Source organism: Salmo salar, chromosome ssa17, assembly GCF_905237065.1.
Source record: "Salmo salar chromosome ssa17, Ssal_v3.1, whole genome shotgun sequence".
Taxonomy (NCBI): domain Eukaryota; kingdom Metazoa; phylum Chordata; class Actinopteri; order Salmoniformes; family Salmonidae; genus Salmo; species Salmo salar.
Window position 1 is genome coordinate 30,962,112 of NC_059458.1, and position 27,917 is coordinate 30,990,028.

Sequence of the window (27,917 nt, forward strand, 5' to 3'; positions counted from 1 at the left end):
CTCAGTTGGTCATGACACTAGCAACGCCAGGGTCCTGGCTTCGATTCCCGAGGGGTCAGATTTGTTTACCAAAAGGTATGTGCTCACTGCACTGTAAGTCATTTTGGATAAAGGCGCATGCTAAATGGTATATGCTATAAAATCAAATTGTATTTGTCACATGCGCCAAATACGACAGGTGTAGACCTTACAGTGAAATGCTTACTTACAAGCCCTTAACCAACAATGCAGTTTTAAGAAAATACCTAAAAAAAAGTAAGAGATAAGAATAACAAATAATTATAGAGCATAAGTAAATAACAATAGCGGGGCTATATACAGGGGGTACCGGTACAGAGTCAATGTGCGGGGGCACAGGTGTCGAGGTAATTGAGGTAATATGTACATGTAGGTAGAGTTATTAAAGTGACTATGCATAGATAATAACAGAGTAGCAGCAGCGTAGAAGGGGGGGGTTGACAATGCAAATAGTCTGGGTAGCCATTTGATTAGCTGTTCAGGAGTCTTATGGCTTGGGGGAAGAAGCTGTTTAGAAGCCTCTTGGACCTAGACTTGGCGCTCCGGTACTGCTTGCCATGCGGTAGCAGAGAGAACAGTCTATGACTAGGGTGGCTGGAGTCTTTGACGATTTTTAGGGCCTTCCTCTGATACCGGCTGGTATAGAGGTCCTGGATGGCAGGAAGCTTGACCCCAGTGATGTACTGGGCCGTACACACTACCCTCTGTAGTGCCTTGCGGTCGGAGGCTGAGCAGTTGCCATACCAGACAGTGATGCAACCCGTCAGGATGCTCTCGATGGTGCAGCTGTAAAACCTTCTGAGGATCTGAGGACTCATGCCAAATCGATGAGAATGGGGGCGTGCTCGGTCCTCCTTTTCCTGTAGTCCACAATCATCTCCTTTGTCTTGATCACGTTGAGGGAGAGGTTGTTCAGGTCTCTATGACCTCCTCCCTGTAGGCTGTCTCATCGTTGTCGGTGATCAGGCCTACCACTGTTGTGTCATCAGCAAACTTAATGATGGTGTTGGAGTCGTGCCTGGCCGTGCAGTCATGAGTGAATAGGGAGTACAGGAGGGGACTGAGCACGCACCCCTGAGGGGCCCCCATGTTGATGATCAGCATGGCGGATGTGTTGTTACCTGCCCTTATCACCAGCTGGTGGCCCGTCAGGAAGTCCAGGATCCAGTTGCAGAGGGAGGTTTTTAGTCCCAGAGTCCTTAGCTTAGTGATGAGCTTTGAGGGCACTATGGTGTTGAACACTGAGCTGTAGTCAATGAATAGCATTCTCACATAGGTGTTCCTTTTGTCCAGGTATGAAAGGGCAGTGTGGAGTGTAATAGAGATTGCATCATCTTTTGGTGTGGTATGCAAATTGGAGTGGGTCTAAGGGTTCTGGGATAATGGTCTTGATGTGAGCCATGACCAGCCTTTCAAAGCATTTCATGGCTACAGACGTGAGTGCTACGGGTCAGTAGCCATTTAGGCAGGTTACCTTAGTGTTCTTGGGCAATGGGACTATGGTGGTCTGCTTGAATCATGTTGGTATTACAGACTCGGACAGGGAGAGGTTGAAAATGTCAGTGAAGACACCTGCCAGTTGGTCAGCGCATGCTCGCAGTACATGTCCTGGTAGTCCGTCTGGGCCTGCGGCCTTGTGAATGTTGACCTGTTTAAAGGTTTTACTCACATCAGCTGCGGAAAGCGTGATCACACAGTTGTCCGGAACAGCTGATGCTCTCATGCATGTTTCAGTGTTACTTGCCTCGAAGCGAGCATAGAAGTTGTTTAGCTCATCTGGTAGGCTCGTGTCACTGGGAAGCTCTGTGCTTCCCTTTGTAGTCTGTAATAGTTTGCAAGCCCTGCCACATCCGACGAGCGTTGGAGCCGGTGTAGTACGATTCGATCGAAGTCCTGTATTGCCGCTTTGCCTGTTTGATGGTTCGTCGGAGGGCATAGCGGGATTTCTTATAAGCTTCCGGGTTAGAGTCCCGCACCTTGAAAGCGGCAGCTCTACCCTTTAGCTCAGTGCGAATGTTCCCTGTAATCCATGGCTTCTGGTTGGGCTATGTGCGTACAGTCACTGTGGGGACGACGTCCTCGATGCACTTATTGATAAAGCCAGTGACTGATGTGGTGCCATTGGAAGAATCGTGGAACATATTTCATTCTGTGCTAGCAAAACAGTCCTGTAGTTTAGCATCTGCTTCATCTGACCACTTTTTTTATAGACCGAATCACTGGTGCTTTCTGCTTTAATTTTTGATTGTAAGCAGGAATCAGGAGGATAGAAATATGGTCAGATTTGCCGAATTGAGGGCAAGGGAGAGCTTTGTATGCGTCTCTGTATGTGGAGTAAAAGTTGTCTAGAATCTCTAGGTAGATAGTGTGGGCTACAGCTTATCATGAGATTCTTCAGGTGAGCAAAACCTTGAGACTTCCTTAGATATCGAGCACCAGCTGTTGTTTGCAAATAAGCATAGGCCCCCGCCAAGTGTCTTACCAGAGGCTGCTGTTCTATCCTGCCGATAGTGTATAACCCACTAGCTGTATGTTCTTCATGTCGTCGTTCAGCCATGACTCTGTGAAACATAAGATATTACAGTTTTTAATATCCCATTGGTAGGATACACGTGCTTTCAGTTCGTCTCGTTTATTTTCCAGCGATTGATCATTAGCTAGCAGGCAAAGGCAGAAGGCAAAGGCAGATTAGCCACTCGTCACCTGATCCTTACAAGACACCCTGATTCTTTGCCGCGAAATCTCAGTTTTCTTCTCCAGCCAATGACAGGGATCTGGGCATGTTCGCGTGTCTGTATTATATCCCTCCCGTCCGACTCATTGAAGAAAAACTCTTCGTTTAATCTGAGGTGAGTAATCGCAGTTCTAATGTCCAGAAGCTCTTTTAGGTCATAAGAGATGGTAGCAGCAACATTATGTACAAAACAAATTATGAACAACGCAAAAAACTAACAAAATCGCACGGTTGGTTAAGAGCCGATAAGACGGCAGCCATCCCCTCCGGCGCCATCCACATCTCAAGGGTTGTCATATGTCTGTTGGTAAACATGGTGTGTGTGTGTGTGTTGCAGTTGGTCCGGCCCTCACTACTATCATCTCAGTATCCTGTGTGGCAGCCCTGCTCCTGTGCTGTCTGTGTGTGTGCCTCTGCAAGTACTTCCTGTGCCGAGACTGTGAGTAGCCAATCAGTTTCTGATCCTCCTTGAGTTTCCTGGTCGAAAAGGTGACATTCCATGGGCTTATTTAGTGGGGCGCAACATTCTCATGTAACCTGAACATAGAGAGTGGACACGATTCTCTCATTCAGAATAGAGAACCCTGTCCATTCAATATACATTGTAATTATATCTGCAATGTTTAAAATGTTGTGTCCTACTCAATACATTCCCTAGGTGTTTTGTAAACAGTCACAAAAAGGACATTACTGCTACTTTTGTGTAGTCTCCAACACCATGGATGTGTTGTTGCCATGGTGAGGCTAATGATACCAGTGTCCTTCAGAGTCAGTAGAGAATGTCAGTAGAGGATGCCTGGTTGCTCTTTAAAAGTGCTTACCTCGCCATCTTAAATAAGCATGCCTCATTCAAAAAATGTTGAACTAAGAACATATATAGCCCTTGGTTCACCCCAGACTTGATTGCCCTTGACCAGCACAAAAACATCATGTGGCGTTCTGCATTAGCATCGAATAGCCCCCGCGATATGCAACTTTTCAGGGAAGTCAGGAACCAATATACTCAGTCAGTTAGGAAAGCTAAGCCTAGCTTTTCAAACAGAAATTTGCATCCTGTAGCACTAATTCCAAAAGGTTTTGGGACACTGTAAAGTTCATGGAGAATAAGAGCACCTCCTCCCAGCTGCTAACTGCACTGAGGCTAGGAAACACTGTCACCACCGATAAATCTACGATAATCGATCATTTCAATAAGCATTTTTATACAGCTGGCCATGCTATCCACCTGGCTACCCCTACCCCGGCCAACAGGACCTTGCCCAAGCCCCCCTCCCCGCTTCTCCTTCACCAAAATCCAGACAGCTGATGTTCTGAAAGAGCTGCAAAATCTGGATCCCTACAAATCAGCTGAGCTAGACATTCTGGACCCTCTCTTTCTAAAATGATCCGCTGAAATTGTTGCAACCCCTATTACCAGCCTGTTCAACCTCTCTTTCATATCGTCTGAGATTCCCAAAGATTGGAAAGCTGCCACGGTCATCCCCCTCTTCAAAGGGAGACACTCTAGACCCAAACTGTTTTAGACCTATATCCATCCTGCCCTGCCTTTCTAAAATCTTCGAAAGCCAAGTTAACAAACAGATCACCGACCATTTCGAATCCCACCGTACCTTCTCCACTATGCAATCTGGTTTCCGAGCTGGTCATGGGTGCACCTCAGCCACGCTCAAGGTCCTAAACGATATCATAACCGCCATCGATAAAAGACAGTACTGTGCAGCCGTCTTCATCGACCTGGCCAAGGCTTTCGACTCTGTCAATCACCTCATTCTTATCGGCAGACTCAATAGCCTTTGTTTCTCAAATGACTGGCTCGCCTGGTTCACCAACTACTTCTCAGATAGAGTTCAGTGTGTCAAATCGGAGGGCCTGTTGTCCGGATCTCTGGCAGTCTCTATGGGGGTGCCACAGGGTTTAATTCTCGGGCCGACTCTTTTCTCTGTATATATCAATGATGTCGCTCTTGCTGCTGGTGATTCTCTGATCCACCTCAAAGCAGACGACACCATTCTTTGGACACTGTGTTAACAAACCTCCAGACAAGCTTCAATGCCATACAACACTCCTTCTGAGGCCTCCAACTGCTTTTAAATGCTAATAAAACTAAATGCATGCTCTTCAACCGATCGCTGCCTGCACCCGCCTGCCCGACTAGCATCACTACTCTGGACGGTTCTGACTTAGAATATGTGGACAACTACAAATAAAACTGACTATCCTACCGATCCTTGACTTCGGCGATGTCATTTACAAAATAGCCTCCAACACTCTACTCAGCAAACTGGATGTAGTCGATCACAGTGCCATCCGTTTTGTCACCAAAGCCCCATATACTACCCACCACTGTGACCTGTATGCTCTCGTTGGCTGGCCCTCACTACATATTTGTCGCCAAACCCACTGGCTCCAGTCTTTGCTAGGTAAATCCCCGCCTTATCTCAGCTCACTGGTCACCATAGCAGCACCCACCCGTAGCACACGCTCCAGCAGGTATATTTCACTGGTCATCCCCAAAGCCAACACTTACTTTGGCCGCCTTTCCTTCCAGTTCTCTGCTGCCAATGACTGGAACGAATTGCAAAAATCACTGAAGCTGGAGTCTTATATCTTCCTCTCTAACTTTAAGCATCAGCAGTCCGAGCAGCTTACCGATCACTGTACCTGTACATAGCTAGTCTGTAAATAGCACACCCAACTACCTCATCCCCATATTGTTATTTATCCTCTTGCTCTTTTGCACCCCAGTATCTCTACTTGCACATCATCATCTGCACATCTATCACTCCAGTGTTAATGCTAAATTGTAATTATTTCGGCTCTATGGCCTATTTTTTTGTATTACCTCCCTACTCTTCTACATTTGCACACAATGTACATAGATTTTTCTATTGTGTTATTGACTGTTTATGTGTAACTCTGTGTTGTTTTTGTCACACTGCTTTGTCTTATCTTGGCCAGGTCGCAGTTGTAAATGAGAACTTGTTCTCAACTGGCCAACCTGGTTAAATAAAGGTGAAATAAAACAAAATATAATAAATTAAAGAGTCCTGGGAACAAGCCTCTTCAGAACTGACACAGCAGACACAATGTGACCAGGGTTATGTTTGCTAAGTTATGAGTGCTTCTCATAACCCTAGTCATCTGTCTCCTACTGTGGTTGTTTCATGTGTTCTTGATGAAGAGGAGCCTTTTTGTTAGCATCGGAATGTGACATCACCTTCCCTGAGATCTACGATCTCTAAAAGCCAACTGTCAATCTCAGAGGGAAAAGTTAGCATCTTGCTCTATGAGTTTGCACGGTTGGACCATGTCGTGTAAACAAAATGTAGAAGGCAGCTCTAATGTTTCATTGATTGCGACTCCATCTTGATTGCAACTCCCACTGGTTAGCATGGGAGTTGCATGGGAGTTTTGGGTCAATCACTTTAACTGTATTGGGGAAAAAACTGAACTGTATGGGAAAATTAATTGAACAAATTTCCCCTCTGGGATGAATAAAGTATTTATGATATGGGGTCAAGGCCTCGTCATCATATCTCTATGTGACTTCAGTGGACTCTCAGGATGTCCTCTGGGGCTTAGTAGAGAGTAGTAATAACAGTTGATAAAAACGAATTGTTTTATCTCTTTGGTAACAAGTATCTCAAACTTCTGCGACTATCAGTGTTGTTAAAGAACACTCAGTAACAGCTGGCACAAAGCTTGAAACAAAAACACAACAGTATGACCTTCAAAATGTACACTAATGGAAAGTTACCATTCCCCTAAATCACAAAACCAATGTCACAAAGGTAAGGAAACATGACTCAAAAGGATAACTCTTTGAGAGTGATGACATCTTTTAACATGGAGGTGGGAGGTCCACAGGAAAGGGAAAGGGGGCACGCCAGTCCTCTGTCATCGTCGCTCCCTTGACCCTTGACCTCTAACACCTTTTCCCATGACCTCTTCAGGGCTGGGTGAAATGGAAATAATAATAGGACTTCCCAGTTCCCAGGTAGATGCAGGAAACAGAACAGATCACACTACCAACAACAGTTGCCGTCAAAGTTATCTTTTTGGTCGGCCAAAGGAGAGAGATTTCAGGAATGGTCCATTTTTTTGGTTCTATTTCCGATTGTGAAATCCTGTGGGGACAGTTTCTGGCAGCACTAGTTTCCATTGGTATTTACCTGGCATTAAAAAGGAAATTGTATAAGTACTTTCAGGTAGTTCCTTCAAGGAATTCAACACAACAGTATTACTCAGTATTCCTACTGCGAAATCCTCCTGCCGTTTCAACATGTTTACGTCTCAACATGTTCAAACTGAAGAGGCTCATTACGCTCACTAATGATAAGATTTAGCCAATGAGAGGGAAGTGGTTCTGGGGTTACTGTGGTCTATGATAAGCAGTGGTGGGAGGGGTGATAGGTATGTCAACTTATTCTGAGAGAGGTGTAGTCTGCAAAACACTGCTGCTGAGTCTGGCACAGAGGTGTCAAGATAAGCCAGGTAGGGTTGTGGAGGAATTATAATGACAGTCCATGAGTGTTGGCTCTGTTGGCTCATAGCCATACCTTAGAAGTGGTCTAGCATTTAGCAATAGGGACAATTTGATTTCTCCATTTTTACAGATAGGCCAAGACATTTTAAAAGTTGATCGGATTCGTCGGATCTCTTTTGCACTCTTGTAAAGTTTAAGGGTCATTGAACGAACCGTCCGTGGTTTGCGTACTGCGTAGGTTTAGTAATTATTTTAGTTTCCATAGCTGATGAAAGTGTCCGACTTGACTCATAGGTTCTGACCCACTGGTCAGTCAGAGCTTTCATCACGATGTTGCTCTTCCTCATTGCTGTGTTCTTACGTGATAAGAAAGGCTGGAACTGATGAGGAAGACCTCTGCCATGTGGGTAGATGTGTTGAGGAGACTGGTACTCATCTACTCCAAACTAGTCGACACTATTTCCTGTTGAGTTACTTTTCTCAGACTGCCAGCAAAGGCTCCAAAATCAACATCCTGGAGGGCAGACATAGACATGTCCTTGTTGGTTCACCCCCTGAATCATGATGTGGATTCAAGACCACAGATGCGTCCCAAATGGCACCCTATTCCCTATGGGTCCTGGTCTAAAGTAGTGCCCTATGGGTCCTGGTCTAAAGTAGTGCCCTATGGGTCCTGGTCTAAAGTAGTGCACTATGAGTCCTGGTCTAAAGTAGTGCACTACCTGCAATTACCTGTGGAGGTAATAATTTACTTTGCATAGCTGTTTCTCATAAAGTCATTATGAGAAATATTCAGATTGGTAAATAGAATATGTGTGAGTAAATGTAACTCACTATGATTTTAATGTGTGTACAGAACTTAGAGGTGACAAACTGTCACCCCTGCCAAAAAAACACCACAGAGGTCATTTATTTTTACTATTTTAGTTTGTTTTAAGTGTTGTCTATGATTCGTGCTCCTCTCCTCTCCCCCCAGAATAACAAGTGGTTGTGCTGGCTGTCCAGTGCTAGTTTCTCAGTAGAAAGGACTTTCTCTAATCCGCTGCTTGGAGCCAGATTCACACAAAGGGCCAGGAGGAGGGAAGAGGGGGCAGAAAGAACCCAAAATCTGACAAACTGCCCAGTGGATAACAACGGCTCTCTTTTTCTCAAACTGTTCCTGCCGCATGCTAGCCCGGCCCTCACGCATTGCTGTGCCCTCAATGACATTGTGCAGAGTGCCATGACCAATCACCTGCTGGGGTCAGAAGACGGTTTTGATTATGACGTTGCTGTGAGGTTGTTGTATCAAGAGAGGCACCTGCATCTCTGATTTCAGATTTATCTCCCACTGTGTTGTATTATAGGTCAAACAACTGTATGTCAGCGGCTGAAATTACACCAACACTTGCGATGGAATGAGAGATGGCTTCTCTAATTGATCTAATATAATCTCATAATTGACAATAACCTTTGTCCAATTTGAAAATATGATATTTGTGCATCTAACTTTCTCACTCATCATTATTCACGATTCGTTCAGGATTATCTTTAACCATGGTAGCATCCACATGAATGTAGAAGTGTTAAGAAACATTCTATTCTTATTTACAATAAAAGTGACTCACTCCATTATTTACCATTCATTTCTATTGGGCACAAAATAATCTGAAACACAACCAAAACAAACAGCAAGTGCATCCAAACAAGTTTATAGAGTCAGAGTTTGATGAAATCATTGTGTGCTAGGAATATGGGACCAAATACTAAACTTTTGACTACTTACAAGTGAATTTGTCCCAATACTTTTGGTCCCCTAAAATGGGTGGACTATGTACAAAAAGTGCTGTAATTTCTAAACGGTTCAAAAATAAATAGATAAAAAATACCCTCAAATGAAAGCTGACAGTCTGCACTTTAACCTCATAGTCATTGTATCATTTCAAATCACAAACAACAAAACATTTGTCACTGTACCAATACTTTTGGAGCTCAGAGATGTGGCTAGTCTGGATGGTGGAGTAGATTATTGACATGTGTGGGGAGAGACTGGGAGCAGCATGGAACCACAAGTGGGTTTCTGTGGTTCTACTATGGTTCTACTAAATCAATGGACCAAAGTGGTGTCTGTCTGCTTCAATTACAGCTGGGAAATAGAACCCAACCCAGAACTAAAGGTATTCCAGTCAAATTCTCCAGTTCTATTTATGTCTACACAGAGTTAGCGTTTGTATGATAACATAGTCGTGGCACGCAGGAGACCCGGTCATCAGACATACTGTTAAAAAGTTTGTGTATCTTGTAGGATATGAACTTCAGCCAGTCATGCAGAAAGTAAAGTCCAGATAAGAACTTATGTTATTTGATGAAAGGGTAAGTTTGCATGGGGCACTTTTAATCTGCAACACAGGAGGAAGTGCGGGGAGTAACCATATCCTGTCCGGCACACAAACATGCTCAACCGACCTTACCTCGCCATGAGTGCAGCACTGTCGCCACAACTCTGATTGGTTGTGGGGAAGTAGGGAAAACACTTTCAGAAACAGTCTAAGAGAAGAAGGGAAATAACAGTTTTAGTTTTATCACCTTCACGTTATCTTAACCGTTAAGCATGGTCATCTATCACCAATCTGGAAACCTGGTTAGAGATCCTCTGATTGGATGGTTAGGAGACACATGCTGGTGGTTGCCTGTACATGTTCATTTACTTTTGAAGGCAAAGAAAGTAAAATATATTTTTTAAAGTTGATGCCTATTTTACTGATAAACCACCACTGACTATCCCACACTCACAAACGTACACTACTATGGAATTTCAGCCATGCTTTACTTATTTTTATTTATTTTTTATTTCACCTTTATTTAACCAGGTAGGCTAGTTGAGAACAAGTTCTCATTTGCAACTGCGACGTGGCCAAGATAAAGCAAAGCAGTTCGACACATACAACAACACAGAGTTACACATGGAATAAACAAACATACAATCAATAATACAGTAGAAAAATCTATATACAGCATGTGCAAATGAGGTAGGATAAGAGAGGTAAGGCAATAAATAAGCCGTGGTGGCGAAGAAATTACAATATAACAATTAAACACTGGAATCGTAGAATGTGCAGAAGATGAATGTGCAAGTAGAGATAATGGGGTGCAAAGAAGCAAGATAAATAAATAAATACAGTATGGGGATGAGGTAGGTAGATAGATGGGCTGTTTACAGATGGGCTATGAACAGGTGCAGTGATCTGTGAGCTGCTCTGACAGCTGGTGCTTAAAGCTAGTGAGGGAGATATGAGTCTCCAGCCTTAGTGATTTTTTTCAGTTCGTTCCAGTCATTGGCAGCAGAGAACTGGAAGGAGAGGCGGCCGAATGAAGAATTGGCTTTGGGGATGAACAGTGAGATATACCTGCTGGAGCGCGTGCTACGGGTGGGTGCTGCTATGGTGACCAGTGAGCTGAGATAAGGCGGGGCTTTACCTAGCAGAGACTTGTAGATGACCTGGAGCCAGTGGGTTTGGCGATGAGTATGAAGCGAGGGCCAGCCAACAAGACCGTACAGGTCGCAGTGGTGGGTAATATATGGGGCTTTGGTGACAAAACAGATGGCACTGTGGTAGACTGCATCCAATTTGTTGAGTAGAGTGTTGGAGGCTATTTTGTAAATGACATCGCCGAAGTCGAGGATCGGTAGGATAGTCAGTTTTACGAGGGTATGTTTGGCAGCATGAGTGAAGGGTGCTTTGTTGCGGAATAGGAAACCGATTCTAGATTTAATTTTGGATTGGAGATGTTTAATGTGAGTCTGGAAGAAGAGTTTGCAGTCTAACCAGACCTAGGTGTCTGGTTAGACTGGCAGCGATCAGTTGAAGAGCATGCATTTAGTTTTACTTGCATTTAAGAGCAGTTGGAGGCCACGGAAGGAGAGTTGTATGGCACTGAAGCTCATCTGGAAGTTAGTTAACACAGTGTCCAAAGAAGGGCCAGAGGTATACAGAATGGTGTCGTCTGCGTAGAGGTGGATCAAAGAATCACCAGCAGCAAGAGCGACATCATTGATGTATACAGAGAAGAGAGTTGGCCCGAGAATTGAACCCTGTGGCACCCCCATAGAGACTGCAGGCCCTCTGATTTGACACACTGAACTCTATCTGAGAAGTAGTTGGTGAGTTCTAAGTGTGCATGTGGTCTTTCAGGGAAGGTTGTGTGTTTTGGGGTTTCCTCTGTTCCTGGAAATGGGTGGAATGAGTGTACTGTAGACACCCTCTATAACACAGGAGGTTGGTGGCACCTTAATTGGGGCGGACGGGCTCGGGGTAATGACTGGAGCGAAATGAGTGGAATGGTATCAAATACATCAAACACGTGGTTGCCAGGTGTTTGATGCTATCCCAGCCTCCACTGTTTGATTCCATTCCAGCATCCACTGCTCTATAATGTGTCTGGATGAGTGTCACACTTGGCCAGGATGTTATGATGTTTTTGGCAGGGACCATTACATGATTTAATCACTTTCAGGAAGAATAATAAGACAAGGTTTGGTCCTGCTCCTTAAGCAAACCAGAGGAAGTCTCTACTCCGACATTAGAGGGTCAGGAAGAGGGAGTGACTAACTGACAGGGGACTGTTGTATTGAGTTGAAACTGTGGAGTAGATGATGGGAGAACTAGCACAATAACACCTCGTTTTTGGATATGATGATGAATGAAATATCTCTCTCTCTGCCCCCCCTCCTATAATCTCTCTCTCTCTCTCTCTCTCTCTCTCTCTCTCTCTCTCTCTCTCTCTCTCTCTCTCTCTCTCTCTCTCTCTCTCTCTCTCTCTCTCTCTCACTGTGTCTCTCCCGCCTCTCTCTGCCCCCCCCCCCTCTCTCAATTCAATTCAATTCAAGGGGCTTTATTGGCATGGGAAACATATGTTAACATTGCCAATGCAAGTGAGGTAGATAATATACTAAAAGTGAAATAAACAATAAAAATGAACAGAAAACATTACACTCACAGAAGTTCCAAAAGAATAGACATTACAAATGTCATATTATGTATATATACAGTGTTGTAACGATGTGCAAATGGTTAGTACAAAAGGGAAAATAAACAAGCATAAATATGGGTTGTATTTACAATGGTGTTTGTTCTTCACTGGTTGACCTTTTCTTGTGGCAACAGGTCACAAATCTTGCTACTGTGATGTCACACTGTGTTATTTCACCCAGTAGATATGGGAGTTTATCAAAATTGGGTTTGTTTTCAAATTCTTTGTGGATCTGTGTAATCTGAGGGAAATATGTGTCTCTAATATGGTCATACATTTGGCAGGAGGTTAGGAAGTGCAGCTCAGTTTCCACCTCATTTTGTGGGCAGTGTGCACATAGCCTGTTTTCTCTTGAGAGCCAGGTCTGCCTACGGCGGCCTTTCTCAATAGCAAGGCTATGCTCACTGAGTCTGTACATAGTCAAAGCTTTCCTTAAGTTTGGGTCAGTCACAGTGGTCAGGTTTTCTGCCACTGTGTACTCTCTGTTTAGGGCCAAATAGCATTCTAGTTTGCTCTGTTTTTTTGTTAATTCTTTCCAATGTGTCAAGTAATTAACTTTTTGTATTCTCATGATTTGGTTTGGTCTAATTGTCTCTCTCTCTCTCGCTGTGTCTCTGCCCCCCTCCTCTCTCTCTCTCTCTCTCTCTCTCTCTGTGTGTGTCTCTCCCCCCTCTCTCTGCCCTCCCTCCTCCCACCCACCCTCTCTCTTGCTGTGTCTCTCCCCCTCTCTCTGCCCCCCCTCCTCCCACCCTCTCGCTCTCCCACCATCCAGATTGAGATTTGACCTGGAATGGTGGAAGAAGGACTGTTTTGATGAAAAGCCAGAGTTCTGGTCATCCAGCTAGGCCTATCAGCTCCTCAGCACCATGCGCTCCATGTCTGTTAGGAGGAACAGCTCACTACAGTACTACACATCACCATGCGCTCCATGTCTGTTAGGAGGAACAGCTCACTACAGTACTACACATCACCATACGCTCCATGTCTGTTAGGAGGAACAGCTCACTACAGTACTACACATCACCATACGCTCCATGTCTGTTAGGAGGAACAGCTCACTACAGTACTACACATCACCATACGCTTCATGTCTGTTAGGAGGAACATCTCACTACAGTACTACACATCACCATACGCTCCATGTCTGTTAGGAGGAACAGCTCACTACAGTACTACACATCACCATACGCTCCATGTCTGTTAGGAGGAACAGCTCACTACAGTACTACACATCACCATACGCTCCATGTCTGTTAGGAGGAACAGCTCACTACAGTACTACACATCACCATACGCTCCATGTCTGTTAGGAGGAACAGCTCACTACAGTACTACACATCACCATACGCTCCATGTCTGTTAGGAGGAACATCTCACTACAGTACTACACATCACCATACGCTCCATGTCTGTTAGGAGGAACATCTCACTACAGTACTACACATCACCATACGCTCCATGTCTGTTAGGAGGAACATCTCACTACAGTACTACACATCACCATACGCTCCATGTCTGTTAGGAGGAACAGCTCACTAAAGTACTACACATCACCATACGCTCCATGTCTGTTAGGAGGAACATCTCACTACAGTACTACACATCACCATACGCTCCATGTCTGTTAGGAGGAACAGCTCACTACAGTACTACACATCACCATACGCTCCATGTCTGTTAGGAGGAACATCTCACTACAGTACTACACATCACCATACGCTCCATGTCTGTTAGGAGGAACATCTCACTACAGTACTACACATCACCATACGCTCCATGTCTGTTAGGAGGAACAGCTCACTACAGTACTACACATCACCATACGCTCCATGTCTGTTAGGAGGAACAGCTCACTACAGTACTACACATCACCATACGCTCCATGTCTGTTAGGAGGAACAGCTCACTACAGTACTACACATCACCATACGCTCCATGTCTGTTAGGAGGAACAGCTCACTACAGTACTACACATCACCATACGCTCCATGTCTGTTAGGAGGAACAGCTCACTACAGTACTACACATCACCATACGCTCCATGTCTGTTAGGAGGAACAGCTCACTACAGTACTACACATCACCATACGCTCCATGTCTGTTAGGAGGAACAGCTCACTACAGTACTACACATCACCAACAGTTGTTTCCCCAGGCCCCACTGCGTGAACTGGACATAAACCTTCATCCCACAAGTGACAACAACATCAACAACACTAAAGCCATGTTTCTATTAACAGTAGATATAGAGACACTTATCAAAATGTGGCTTTGAAGTTTAGTCTGTCGAGAATGGTCCCAGATCAGTTTGTAATGACTTGCCAACTCCTATAGTCATTGTTACGCCAATGGCTCAACAGATCTGGGATCAGGCTATAATCGGTCCACTCGATGAAGAAAAAAAAGTCTAGGACAAAGGCCCTTATTACAAAGTGCTTTAAAAGTAGGAGGTTTTTAAATGATACGTTCGCAAAAACGTTCTAATTACACACTGTAATGTTTTTAACAGTTACAGTGTGTTTAAGGACCAGGCTGCTTTTTTGTGTAGGAGTTCTCCTGTTATTTGTTTGTGTGATTTTGCTGCTGTTATAGGGGGGGGGTTGTTGTGTGTGTGTGTGTGTGTGTGTGTGTGTGTGTGAGAGAGAGATATCTTTATTTTATGACTCAAAAACACACAAGTTGACTTCATGGGAGTTCCAGTATTAAAATACAATTGCAATTTGCCATGTATATTACAGCTAGCTATATGACATTTAGAATACAAACAATATCATATATATTTCTCATGCTCAATATTTAACTTACATATTTACAACAGGGTATGACATAATGTCTGTCTCGTGTGTGCCTTTCCTGTTGAAGCATATTCCTACCATCTGCCCATTTGAATTGAAGGTGGAATTATAGCAGGAAAATGGTTCCATACTTTTCAGCCTGTTTAAACCTCACAACAGATGTAGGAATACAAATGAATTACTACTGTTTATTAGCAATAAACTCTTCAGCATCTTCCCAAAGTCAGTATTACAAACCCTATAGTTTAACGTCACACCAAACAGCCTACCCAAAATAGTCTAGACAACGATGGAAGTTGACGTGATTGTGTCAATGAAATATGCCATTAGATGGCAGGTTGTGTATATCAGAATAGCTTTTTAGTCCGCTGTCCCTAACAACACTGTGAATATTCCTGTTGCAGTGTCAAACAGCACTAATAGTGAGCTTCGCTGTGTGTTTCTAAATGATGCCTGAGGATTACTGGTGAATAGATCTACTGCGGCTTCAGAAAGTAATCACCCTTTGTCTTTCTCCACATGTTGTTGTGTTACAGTCTGAATTTAAAATGGATTCAATTGAGATTTTGTGTCACTGGCCTATTACAAAGTAATTAAAAATGAAAAGCTGAAATGTCTTGAGTCAATTTAGTATTCAACCTCTTTGTTATGGCAAGTCAAAATAAGTTCAGGAGTAAAAAATGTGCTTAACAAGTCAAATAATAAGTTGCATGGACTCTGTGTGCAATGACAGTGTTTAACATGATTTTTGAATGACTTCCTCATCTCTGTACCCCACACATACAATTATCTGTAAGGTCCCTCAGTCGAGCAGTGAATTTCAAACACCGATTCAACAACACAGACCACGGAGAATTTCCAATGCCTCACCAATAAGAGCACCAAAAAAGAGCTGATCAATAGCGGTGGGTAAAATCACCGGGGAAGCCAAGCCAGGGGGAAAAAGCCATTTTTCAACCTATATGTTGTGATAATTGCATTGTTTGCTCTATAACCTGTTAGTTCATATGCCTTGACACTGTGATATATAGGCCTAAAGACAGAGACAATAAGACACAGTGGCAGAATAAATTCAATCACACCTTTGTTTCACCACAAAACCGGAGAGCGACATCTGTCTGGAAAGCTTATTGCATGTAACAAACAGTTACATGACCTACAGCATGGTAGAACAAGTACATTTTTCAGACATTTTCAGACTACTAAACTATTGATTTAGAACCACAGAGAGTTACCGCAAGTCAAAGAAAACAAGTGCTGCCTCCACTAATTCAGCACCATTTCAACATCTAATCATCTATGCTTACTGTGATCCTGCGACTACCGTTTCTCAGTAAAGTATTATGTTTATCCTTAACCACTGATTCCTGGTCTGGTCTCTTCTCTGCACCTGGGTCCAACCTCACCACGTCACAAAGACTTGAAAATGGCTGTCTAGCAATGATCAACCACCAACTTAACAAAGCTTGAATCATGTTTTTAAGAATAATGCACAAATATTGTACAATCCAGGTGTGAAAAACTCTTAGACTCACCCAGAAAGACTGACGGCTGTAATCACTGGCAAGGTGATTCTAACATGTAATGACTCAGGGGTGGGAATACTAATGTAAATGGCATATTTCTCTATTTCATTTTCAACACATTTGCTAAAAATTTCTATAAACATATGTTCACTTTGTCATTATGGGGTATTATGTGTAGATGGGTGAGAGACTGTTTGGCGGGGCGGAGCAGGTGAACCCAAGTGCAGACTCCGACGTGGAGACAGGGATAAGGTATTTATTGAAAAGCGGGGGGATTGGGGTGCAGGCCAGGGAAAGCTCGGGCGGGTAGCAGGGATCCAGGAACTGAGGCTGAGGCTGGGGCAAGGGGAGTATGGGCAGGGTAAGCAAGTCCAGAGCGGAATCCAAGGAAGCAGTAGTGCGGGGGTCCAGGGCAGGGAAGCAGGACTGACGAGACGTGGGACTGGAGACAGTGACCAGAGTCAGAGAGGACGGAACTGTAGCGGAGAGAAAAGCAGAGTCAGTCTAGGGAAAACCAGGCACAAGAGAATAACAAGATCTATGCAGGAACAGCTTGAACCGCAGACTGACTGAGCAGAGTCTACAAACTAGCAGTGTGGAAGTGGCAGGGCTGAGTATTTGTAAAGGCTTGATTATGGAACATGTTGCAGCTGGTAGGGATCTGCTCCGCCTCCAGCACAGCTGTCTCCAGTCACACAATCACATACACACACACACACACACACACACACACACACACACACACACACACACACACACACACACACACACACACACACACACACACACACACACAGAGGGAGAGAGCACTGGGGAAGTGGCGGCAGGTTAGGGAGACACAGGATGAGAAGTAGATGGCATGGCAGGAGCAGATGTAACAGAGAGAAAAAATCTATTTAATACCTTTTTGAATTCAGGCTGTAACACAACAAAATGTGGAGTAAGTCGAGGGGTGTGAATACTTTCTGAAGGCGCTGTATGTACAGTATGTAATGCACTATTACAGGACCTACATGGACAATTAAACCATCCAGAGATGCTCTTTATTTCACTCTGTTGATCTTCATTATCAAATGAATTGTTGCAGATTACTCTGTTGCCTTTTGAAACTATGCTTTTTAAAGTATGTATTATGTGTTTATGATAATCACCATTGGAACCGCTCCTCCTTGTACCAGGATCTGAAAGTCTTGCTTGACTCCAGAGATGTTTGTGTGCCCCTTGCAACCTCCAAACGATACAAGCATGGCACCAGCCAGGTGCCAGATTTATCAGACCTATGCTTTTTGAAGATGTTTTAACTTTGAAGGGCTTTGTGAGCCATAACATACTTTTTGAGTGTGGGTGTGTTTACGGGTGTGTGTACCTGTATGAATTAGTGTGTGTTGTTCTTGAAGATTATTCACCAGGGTTTCACCACAAGAGTCCCTTTGGAAACAGATGGTCAGAATAGATTGTAGGAGGTAAGCTAACAGAAAGCCCATTCAGTCTGCCCCTCTTGTGCCCAGTTTGGACTCAATGCTGTTTTTCTTGGACCATCTGAATGGCACTGCTTTTAAACATATCTACTCTTAAATGTTCTGTGACGATCTTTCTTTCCAGACTATTGTGGCACAGTGAATGTTCTGAAATAGCCTCAAAACAAACACACACCCAGTCTCACTCCAGTTTCAGGTAGTCATATGAGTCAGGGAAACTGGGCCTACACATAAACACACACACACACACACACACACACACTCATCCTGCCTCCGATTGTGATTCTCTTCAGCATGTCTGTCTTGTCTTGACTTGACCTGTCTTGGTCTGTCTTGTCCCTTTCTTGTCTTTCCCTGTCCTGTCTTTGTCTATCTTATCCCTTTCCTGTCTTGGTCTGTCTTGTCCTGTCTTGTCTTTGTCTGTCCGGCCTTGTCTGTCTTGTCTTGTTTTGTTGTCTTGTTTTGGTCTGTTTTGGTCTGTCTTGTTTTGGTCTGTCTTGTCCGGGTCTGTCTTAATAGAACAGTGTTTAAACAGTGGGATCCTAACAGAACAGTGTTTAAACAGTGGGATCCTAACAGAACAGTGTTTAACTTGTTATGGATAGGGGGCAGTATTTTCACGGCCGGATAAAAAACGTACCCGATTTAATCTGGTTATTACTCCTGCCCAGAAACTAGAATATGCATATAATTAGTAGCGTTGGATAGAAAACACTCCAAAGTTTCTAAAACTGTTTGAATGGTGTCTGTGAGTATAACAGAACTCAAATGGCAGGCCAAAACCTGAGAAGATTCTGTACAGGAAGTACCCTGTCTGACCATTTCTTGGCCTTCTTTGTCATCTCTATCTAAAACAAAGGATCTCTGCTGTAACGTGACACTTTCTAAGGCTCCCATAGGCTCTCAGAAGGCGCCAGAACGTTGAATGATGACTTTGCAGCCCATGGCTGAAAAACAGTAGCGCATTTGGATAGTGGTCGATCTGAGAACAATGAGACGTGTGTGCGCGTGCACGTGAAGAGTCCATTTTAGATTATCAGTCTTTGAACGAAAACAACGACTCCCGGTTGGAATATTATCGCTATTTTACGAGAAAAATCGCATAAAAATTGATTTTAAACAGCGTTTGACATGCTTCGAAGTACGGTAATGGAATATTTTTCAATTTTTTGTCACGATACGCGTCCGCGCGTCACCCTTCGTTACCCTTCGGAGAGTGTCTTGAACGCACAAACAAAACGCCGCTATTTGGATATAACTATGGATTATTTGGAACCAAACCAACATTTGTTGTTGAAGTAGAAGTCCTGGGAGTGCATTCTGACGAAGAACAGCAAAGGTAATCCAATTTTTCTTATAGTAAATCTGAGTTTGGTGAGTACCAAACTTGGTGGGTGTCAAAATAGCTAGCCCGTGATGGCGAGCTATCTACTGAGAATATTGCAAAATGTGATTTCACCGAAAAGCTATTTTAAAATCGGACACCGCGATTGCATAAAGGAGTTCTGTATCTATAATTCTTAAAATAATTGTTATGTTTTTTGTGAACGTTTATCATGAGTAATTTAGTAAATTCACCGGAAGTGTTCGGTGAGAATGCTAGTTCTGAACGTCACATGCTAATGTAAAAAGCTGGTTTTTGATATAAATATGAACTTGATTGAACAAAACATGTATGTATTGTATAACATAATGTCCTAGGAGTGTCATCTGATGAAGATCATCAAAGGTTAGTGCTGCATTTAGCTGTGGTTTTGTTTTTTGTGACATTATATGCTAGCTTGAACAATGGGTGTCTGATTATTTCTGGCTGGGTACTCTCCTGACATAATCTAATGTTTTGCTTTCGTTGTAAAGCCTTTTTGAAATCGGACAGTGTGGTTAGATAAAGGAGGGCCTTGTCTTTAAAATGCTGTAAAATAGTCATATGTTTGAAAAATGGAAGTTTTCGGATTTTCGAGGAGTTTGTATTTCGCGCCACGCCCAATCATTGGATATTGGAGCGGTGTTCCGCTAGCGGAACGTCTAGATGTAAGAGGTTAAACAGTGGGATCTTAACAGAACAGTGTTTAACCTCTTACATCTAGACAAAAAACATAACAATTATTTTAAGAATTATAGATACAGAACTCCTTTATGCAATCGCGGTGTCCGATTTTAAAATAGCTTTTCGGTGAAAGCACATTTTGCAATATTCTGAGTAGATAGCTCGCCATCACGGGCTAGCTAATTTGACACCCACCAAGTTTGGTACTCACCAAACTCAGATTTACTATAAGAAAAATTGGATTACCTTTGCTGTTCTTCGTCAGAATGCACTCCCAGGACTTCTACTTCAACAACAAATGTTGGTTTGGTTCCAAATAATCCATAGTTATATCCAAATAGCGGCGTTTTGTTCGTGTGTTCAAGACACTATCCGAAGGGTGACGCGCGGACGCGTATCGTGACAAAAAAATTCAAAATATTCCATTACCGTACTTCGAAGCATGTCAAACGCTGTTTAAAATCAATTTTTATGCGATTTTTCTCGTAAAATAGTGATAATATTCCGACCGGGAAACCCTGTTTTCGTTCAAAGACTCAAAGCTGAAAATGGAGTCGTCTCGTGCACGCGCGGGCCCATCTCATTGTTCTCAGATCGACCACTTACCAAATGTGCTACTGTTTTTCAGCCAGAGACTGCAAAGTCATCATTCAACGTTCTGGCACCTTCTGAGAGCCTATGGGAGCCTTAGAAAATGTCACGTTACAGCAGAGATCCTTTGTTTTGGATAGAGATGACAAAGAAGGCCAAGAAATGGTCAGACAGGGTACTTCCTGTACAGAATCTTCTCAGGTTTTGGCCTGCCATTTGAGTTCTGTTATACTCACAGACACCATTCAAACAGTTTTAGAAACTTTGGAGTGTTTTCTATCCAAAGCTACTAATTATATGCATATTCTAGTTTCTGGGCAGGAGTAATAATCAGATTAAATCGGGTACGTTTTTTATCCGTCCGTGAAAATACTGCCCCCTATCCATAACAAGTTAAACAGTGGGATCCTAACAGAACAGTGTTTAAACAGTGGGATCCTAACAGAACAGTGTTTAAACAGTGGGATCCTAACAGAACAGTGGTTAAACAGTGTGATCTAGTCACAGCTCTACTGGCCTCAGTTGGAATGTCTGCTTTAGTTGTATAGGATATTTTGTCAATTTATGGTTAAAATGCAAATGCCAATAAAGCTATGGATGGTTGTAATGCAACTAATGCAGTGTTGGGTGGCCAGCTCTTCCTAGAGCTGCCCGGCCAAACTGAGCCATCTGGGGAGAAGGGCCTTAGTCAGGGAGGTGGCCAAGAACCAGATGGTCACTCTGACAGAGCTCTGGAGTTCCTCTGTGGAGATGGGAGAACCTTCCAGAAGGACAACCATCTCTACAGCACTCCACTAATCAGGCCTTTATGGTAGAGTGGCCAGACGGAAGCCACTTCTCAGTAAAAGGCACATGACGGTCCTCTTGGAGTTTACAAAAGTAACCTAAAGAGTCTCAGACCATGAGAAACAAGATTCTCTGGTCTGATTAAACCAAGATGAAACTCTTTGGCCTGAATGCCAAGTGTTACGTCTGGAGGAAACCTGGCACCATCTCTAAGGTGAAACATGGTGGTGGTAGCACCATGCTGTGGGGATGTTTTTCAACGGCAGGGACTGGGAGACTAGACAGGATCGAGGCAAAGATGAACAGAGCAAAGTACAGAGAGATCCTTGATGAAAACTGCTCCTGAGCGCTCAGGACCTCAGACTGGGGCGAAGGTTTACCTTCCAACAGGACAACGACCCTAAGCACACAGCCAAGAGAATGCAGGAGTGGATTCGGGACAAGTCTCTGAATGTCCTTGAGTGGCCCAGCCAGAGCCCGGACTTGAACCTGATCGAACATCTCTGGAGAGTCCTGAAAATAGCTGTGTAGCAACACTCCCCATCAAACCTGACAGAGCTTGAGAGGATCTGTAGAGAAGAATGGTAGAAACTCCCCAAATACAGGTGTGCCAAGCTTGTAGTGTCATACCCAAGAAGACTTGATGCTCTAATCGCTGACAAAAGTTCTTCAACAAAGTACTGAGTAAAGGGTCTGAATACTTATGTTAATGTGATATTTCAGTTTTTTATTTGTAATACATTTGCAAAGAATTCTAAATATCTATTTTTGCTTTGTCATTATGGGTTATTATGTGTAGATGGATGAGGAAAAACAAATATTAAATCAATTTTAGGACTAAGCTGAAACGTAACAAAAAGTGGAAAAAGTCAAGGGGTCTGAATACTTTCCGAAGGACCCCTAACCCCCCCCCCCCCGCCAGAGTCCACACATGGTAATACTAGATATGTATGTTAGTTCTCTTGACTGCATGGTGAAACTGGAGCACTTCACAATGACAGGAAAGTGAACACAATCCGTTCCGTAAAAACAAACGTTTATTACTGAGAATGTTCTGAATATTATTAAAGTTCTAAAAGCAAATCATTAATCTAGGAGTGTAAATCAAAGGCTTATCTGGAGGAAACCCTCTGTTAGCTATGAAGGAACCTCTTGACTCTGGAACTTGGCATCACTGATTTTTCTTTGTCCTCCTGACTCCACAACTCTGTTAGACCAAAGACATGTATCATTATATCCAACTCTGTTAGACCAAAGACATTTATCATTATATCCAACTCTGTTAGACCAAAGACATTTATCATTATATCCAACTCTGTTAGACCAAAGACATTTATCATTATATCCAACTCTGTTAGACCAAAGACATTTATCATTATATCCAACTCTGTTAGACCAAAGACATTTATCATTATATCCAACTCTGTTAGACCAAAGACATTTATCATTATATCCAACTCTGTTAGACCAAAGACATTTATCATTATATCCAACTCTGTTAGACCAAAGACATTTATCATTATATCCAACTCTGTTAGACCAAAGACATTTATCATTATATCCAACTCTGTTAGACCAAAGACATTTATCATTATATCCAACTCTGTTAGACCAAAGACATTTATCATTATATCCAACTCTGTTAGACCAAAGACATTTATCATTATATCCAACTCTGTTAGACCAAAGACATTTATCATTATATTGAATGTGTTTTTTCTTCATTTGAGTTGACATAACATGACATAAATTCGTAAAGTCTTCATAAGCACTACAAAGGGTCATGTGACAGATCTGACTGTACACCTGGTTCTTTACCAAATGTGGCATAACCTTTTTTCTACCCGTTTATATAGCATCACATTGGCTTATGGATGACTTATGAAGCATCTATAGGGCTTCATTATTCCTTACATTTACATTTACATTTTAGTCATTTAGCAGACGCTCTTATCCAGAGCGACTTACAGTAGTGAATGCATACATTTCATACATTTTTTTTCTGTGCTGTCCTTAAAGGTTATGCCTGGTTTTATGTGGGACCTACATATTTTAGTGGTCATACCCTGTCTCTTAACCTGAGCCCGAGCAGCAGATCATGGTCTCATGTTGAAACTAGATGAATACATGTGGATTCAATCCGTTCATAACAACCAGTCCGAAACAAGATAATAGCTTAGTGGGAGGTGTAGCTAATTGTGTGCTATATACTATACATCCACTAGAGGGCACTCTAGATCATCTTCTGTAAATGAAACCTTTAATTACCCCCTACAGCGTTAACTCTGTAGTGGGGGTTCTAATAGAAGAGACTTTAAGGCGGTCCACCTGTTTTGTATTTATATAGTTTTCAGATCTCTAATCTTGGTCCTCTGATGTCAGTTAAGCACATTTTTCAGACACACTCGTTTACCTGTAAAAGTATGTGAAATATCCAACTTCCTCCTGAGAGCAGAACAGGGAATTGAGACATGAGAGTAACAGGAGGAAGTTGTCCCCCCTGACTCCCCTTTCCCTGTTATGGTGCTTGTATAGTACCAACACACGCACACAAACACGCACACACACCCCAGCTAGACTTTATTGATTGCCTTATGATGAGGGTGATTAAAAATAAATGTTCATGGCAAGTTTTCTGCTCAAAATCTTTTCAGGTGTTGTTTTTCTCACTTCTACACATCCTCCCCTCCTCAGTGTCAGGAGTCAGCCACACAGTCTACTATAGGTGTAGGTCTATACATCCTCTCCTCCTCAGTGTCAGGGGTCAGGGGTAAGCCACACAGTCTACTGTAGGTGTAGGTCTATACATCCTCTCCTCCTCAGTGTCAGGGGTCAGGGCTCAGCCACACAGTCTGCTGTAGGTGTAGGTCTATACATCCTCTCCTCCTCAGTGTCAGGGGTCAGGGGTCAGCCACACAGTCTGCTGCAGGTGTAGGTCTATACATCCTCTCCTCCTCAGTGTCAGGGGTCAGGGGTCAGCCACACAGTCTGCTGTAGGTGTAGGTCTATACATCCTCTCCTCCTCAGTGTCAGGGGTCAGCCACACAGTCTGCTGTAGGTGTAGGTCTATACATCCTCTCCTCAGTGTCAGGGGTCAGAGGTCAGCCACACAGTCTACTGTAGGTGTATGTCTATACATCCTCTCCTCCTCAGTGTCAGGGGTCAGGGGTCAGCCACACAGTCTGCTGTAGGTGTATGTCTCTACATCCTCTCCTCAGTGTCAGGGGTCAGGGGTCAGCCACACAGTCTGCTGTAGGTGTAGGTCTATACATCCTCTCCTCAGTGTCAGGGGTCAGGGGTCAGCCACACAGTCTACTGTAGGTGTAGGTCTATACATCCTTTCCTCCTCAGTGTCAGGGGTCAGGGGTCAGCCACACAGTCTGCTGTAGGTGTAGGTCTATACATCCTCTCCTCAGTGTCAGGGGTCAGGGGTCAGCCACACAGTCTGCTGTAGGTGTAGGTCTACACATCCTCCCCTCCTCAGTGTCAGGGGTCAGGGGTCAGCCACACAGTCTGCTGTCGGTGTAGGTCTATACATCCTCTCCTCAGTGTCAGGGGTCAGGGGTCAGCCACACAGTCTGCTGTAGGTGTAGGTCTATACATCCTCTCCTCAGTGTCAGGGGTCAGCCACACAGTCTGCTGTAGGTGTAGGTCTATACATCCTCTCCTCAGTGTCAGGGGTCAGCCACACAGTCTGCTGTAGGTGTAGGTCTATACATCATCTCCTCAGTGTCAGGGGTCAGCCACACAGTCTGCTGTAGGTGTAGGTCTATACATCCTCTCCTCAGTGTCAGGGGTCAGGGGTCAGCCACACAGTCTGCTGTCGGTGTAGGTCTATACATCCTCTCCTCAGTGTCAGGGGTCAGGGGTCAGCCACACAGTCTGCTGTAGGTGTAGGTCTATACATCCTCTCCTCAGTGTCAGGGGTCAGCCACACAGTCTGCTGTAGGTGTAGGTCTATACATCCTCCCCTCCTCAGTGTCAGGGGTCAGAGGTCAGCCACACAGTCTGCTGTCGGTGTAGCTCTACACATCCTCTCCTCCTCAGTGTCAGGGGTCAGGGGTCAGCCACACAGTCTGGGTGTTGCTGTATAGTAGCACTTGGTGGGTGCACATATCAATCACATGTATTTATAAAGCCCTTTTTACATCAGCAGATGTCACAAAGTGCTCCTACAGAAACCCAGCCTAAACCCACATCCACGTGTCTGTCTGTGTGTGGGGGAGGGAGGGTGCTATCAGAGTTAGGCTTCAACAGTTATTTCCACTCACAGACCACAAAGAGGTGGCAGGAACAACCTACGTCCACCTCACACCATGGGACTGAAGTGGTTGAGACCAGAGAATCACCACGTGGTCTAAGTTTTGGATCACTGTTTTGAACTGAAATGGCTCATTTCCCAGATTCAGTGGGACGTTGAGACGTTGAGCATGGGGGAGCATGGTCTGTAGGGGAACAGGTGCTTCCCTATCTGACTGTCTTAAATGTCACTCATGTTTTGGTTGGGAAAAAACATACAGGCTTAATAATCAGGTTAACTGTATATGCAGTTCAGACGCAGTTAAACAAAACATAATACATAGCTTCATCCTAATTCATGTACAGTTCATCATTTAGGACAGTTCGTCGTTCAGAAAATATCATACATTTACTGAATAATACATTTAAAAAAGCAACAACACATATTTTATATAAAGTCTCATTTTAAATAGCCAGTCAATGGCAATCATCATTGCTGTTCTGTTCCAGTACATTCTGAGAGACCAGCCAAGCAGTGTCTTATACAAGCAGCACCATGGAAAGATTAACACTTATTTAAAATGTATTTAACCTTTATTTAACCAGGTTACTCTCGTTGATATAAAACAAATCTATTTTTCAAGAGAGACCTGGAGACAATGCAGATTCTCAGGTTAGACTTGCTATAAAAGGAAAAAGAACAGAAATGAAACAAGTCTTATCAGAGTATGATGCCTTGTGGGGTTAACTGTGTTCACAATACAGCCTTTATGATGTGATCACACACAACATTATCATGTATGTGTTCCGTGCAGCTCAGTTGGTAGAGCATGGCACAAAAAAAGTTTTTAAAATGTGTGCACTCACTACTGTAAATCGCTCTGGATAAGAGTGTCTACGTACAGTGGGGGGAAAAAGTATTTGATCCCCTGCTGATTTTGTATGTTTGCCCACTTACAAAGAAATTATCAGTCTGTAATTTTAATAGTAGGTTTATTTGAACAGTGAGAGACAGAATAACCACAAAAAAATCCAGAAAAACGCATGTCAAAAATGTTATAAAATGATTTGCATTTTAATGAGGGAAATAAGTATTTGACCCCTCTGCAAAACATGACTTAGTACTTGGTGGCAAAACCCCTGTTGGCAATCACAGAGGTCAGACGTTTCTTGTAGTTGGCCACCAGGTTTGCACACATCTCAGGAGGGATTTTGTCCCACTCCTCTTTGCAGATCTTCTCCAAGTCATTAAGGTTTCGAGGCTGATGTTTGGCAACTCAAACCTTCAGCTCCCTCCACAGATTTTCTATGGGATTAAGGTCTGGAGACTGGCTAGGCCACTCCAGGACCTTAATGTGCTTCTTCTTGAGCCAATCCTTTGTTGCCTTGGCCGTGTGTTTTGGGTCATTGTCATGCTGGAATACCCATCCACGACCCATTTTCAATGCCCTGGCTGAGGGAAGGAGGTTCTCACCCAAGATTTGACGGTACATGGCCCCGTCCATCGTCCCTTTGATGCGGTGAAGTTGTCCTGTCCCCTTAGCAGAAAAACACCCCCAAAGCATAATGTTTCCACCTCCATGTTTGACGGTGGAGATGGTGTTCTTGGGATCATAGGCAGCATTCCTCCTCCTCCAAACACGGCGAGTTGAGTTGATGTAAAAGAGCTCCATTTTGGTCTCATCTGACCACAACACTTTCACCAGTTGTCCTCTGAGTCATTCAGATGTTTATTGGCAAACTTGAGACGGGCATGTATATATATGTATTCTTGAGCAGGGGGACCTTGCGGGCGCTGCAGGATTTCAGTCCTTCATGGCGTAGTGTGTTACCAATTGTTTTCTTGGTGACTATGGTCCCAGCTGCCTTGAGGTCATTGACAAGATCCTCCCGTGTAGTTCTGGGCTGATTCCTCACCGTTCTCATGATCATTGCAACTCCACGAGGTGAGATCTTGCATGGAGCCCCAGGCCGAGGGAAATTGACAATTCTTTTGTGTTTCTTCCATTTGCAAATAATCGCACCAAATGTTGTCACCTTCTCACCAAGCTGCTTGGCGATGGTCTTGTAGCCCATTCCAGCCTTGTGTAGGTCTACAATCTTGTCCCTGACATCCTTGGAGAGCTCTTTGGTCTTGGCCATGGTGGAGAGTTTGGAATCTGATTGATTGATTGCTTCTTTGGACAAGTGTCTTTTTTACAGGTAAC

At 43.6% G+C, this 27,917-nt stretch overlaps 1 protein-coding gene across 4 annotated transcripts in view; it reads left to right on the forward strand.

Annotated features, from left to right (window-relative positions):
- LOC106575846 (nectin-1) overlaps nucleotides 1–18,145 on the forward strand; it is a 42,503-nt gene extending 24,358 nt beyond the window's left edge. For 2 of the 4 annotated variants that reach the window (XM_045699405.1, XM_045699406.1), the window contains exons 7-8: nucleotides 3,090–3,191; nucleotides 13,021–18,145. In XM_045699405.1, coding sequence (XP_045555361.1) covers nucleotides 3,090–3,191; nucleotides 13,021–13,025 — 107 coding nt within the window. In that variant the 3' untranslated portion in view covers nucleotides 13,026–18,145. Of the gene's footprint in view, nucleotides 1–3,089; nucleotides 3,192–8,214; nucleotides 9,058–13,020 lie in introns of those variants that run through there. The other 2 variants (XM_045699407.1, XM_045699408.1) reach the window with 2 other exon arrangements.
- Nucleotides 18,146–27,917: the final 9,772 nt, after the last annotated feature.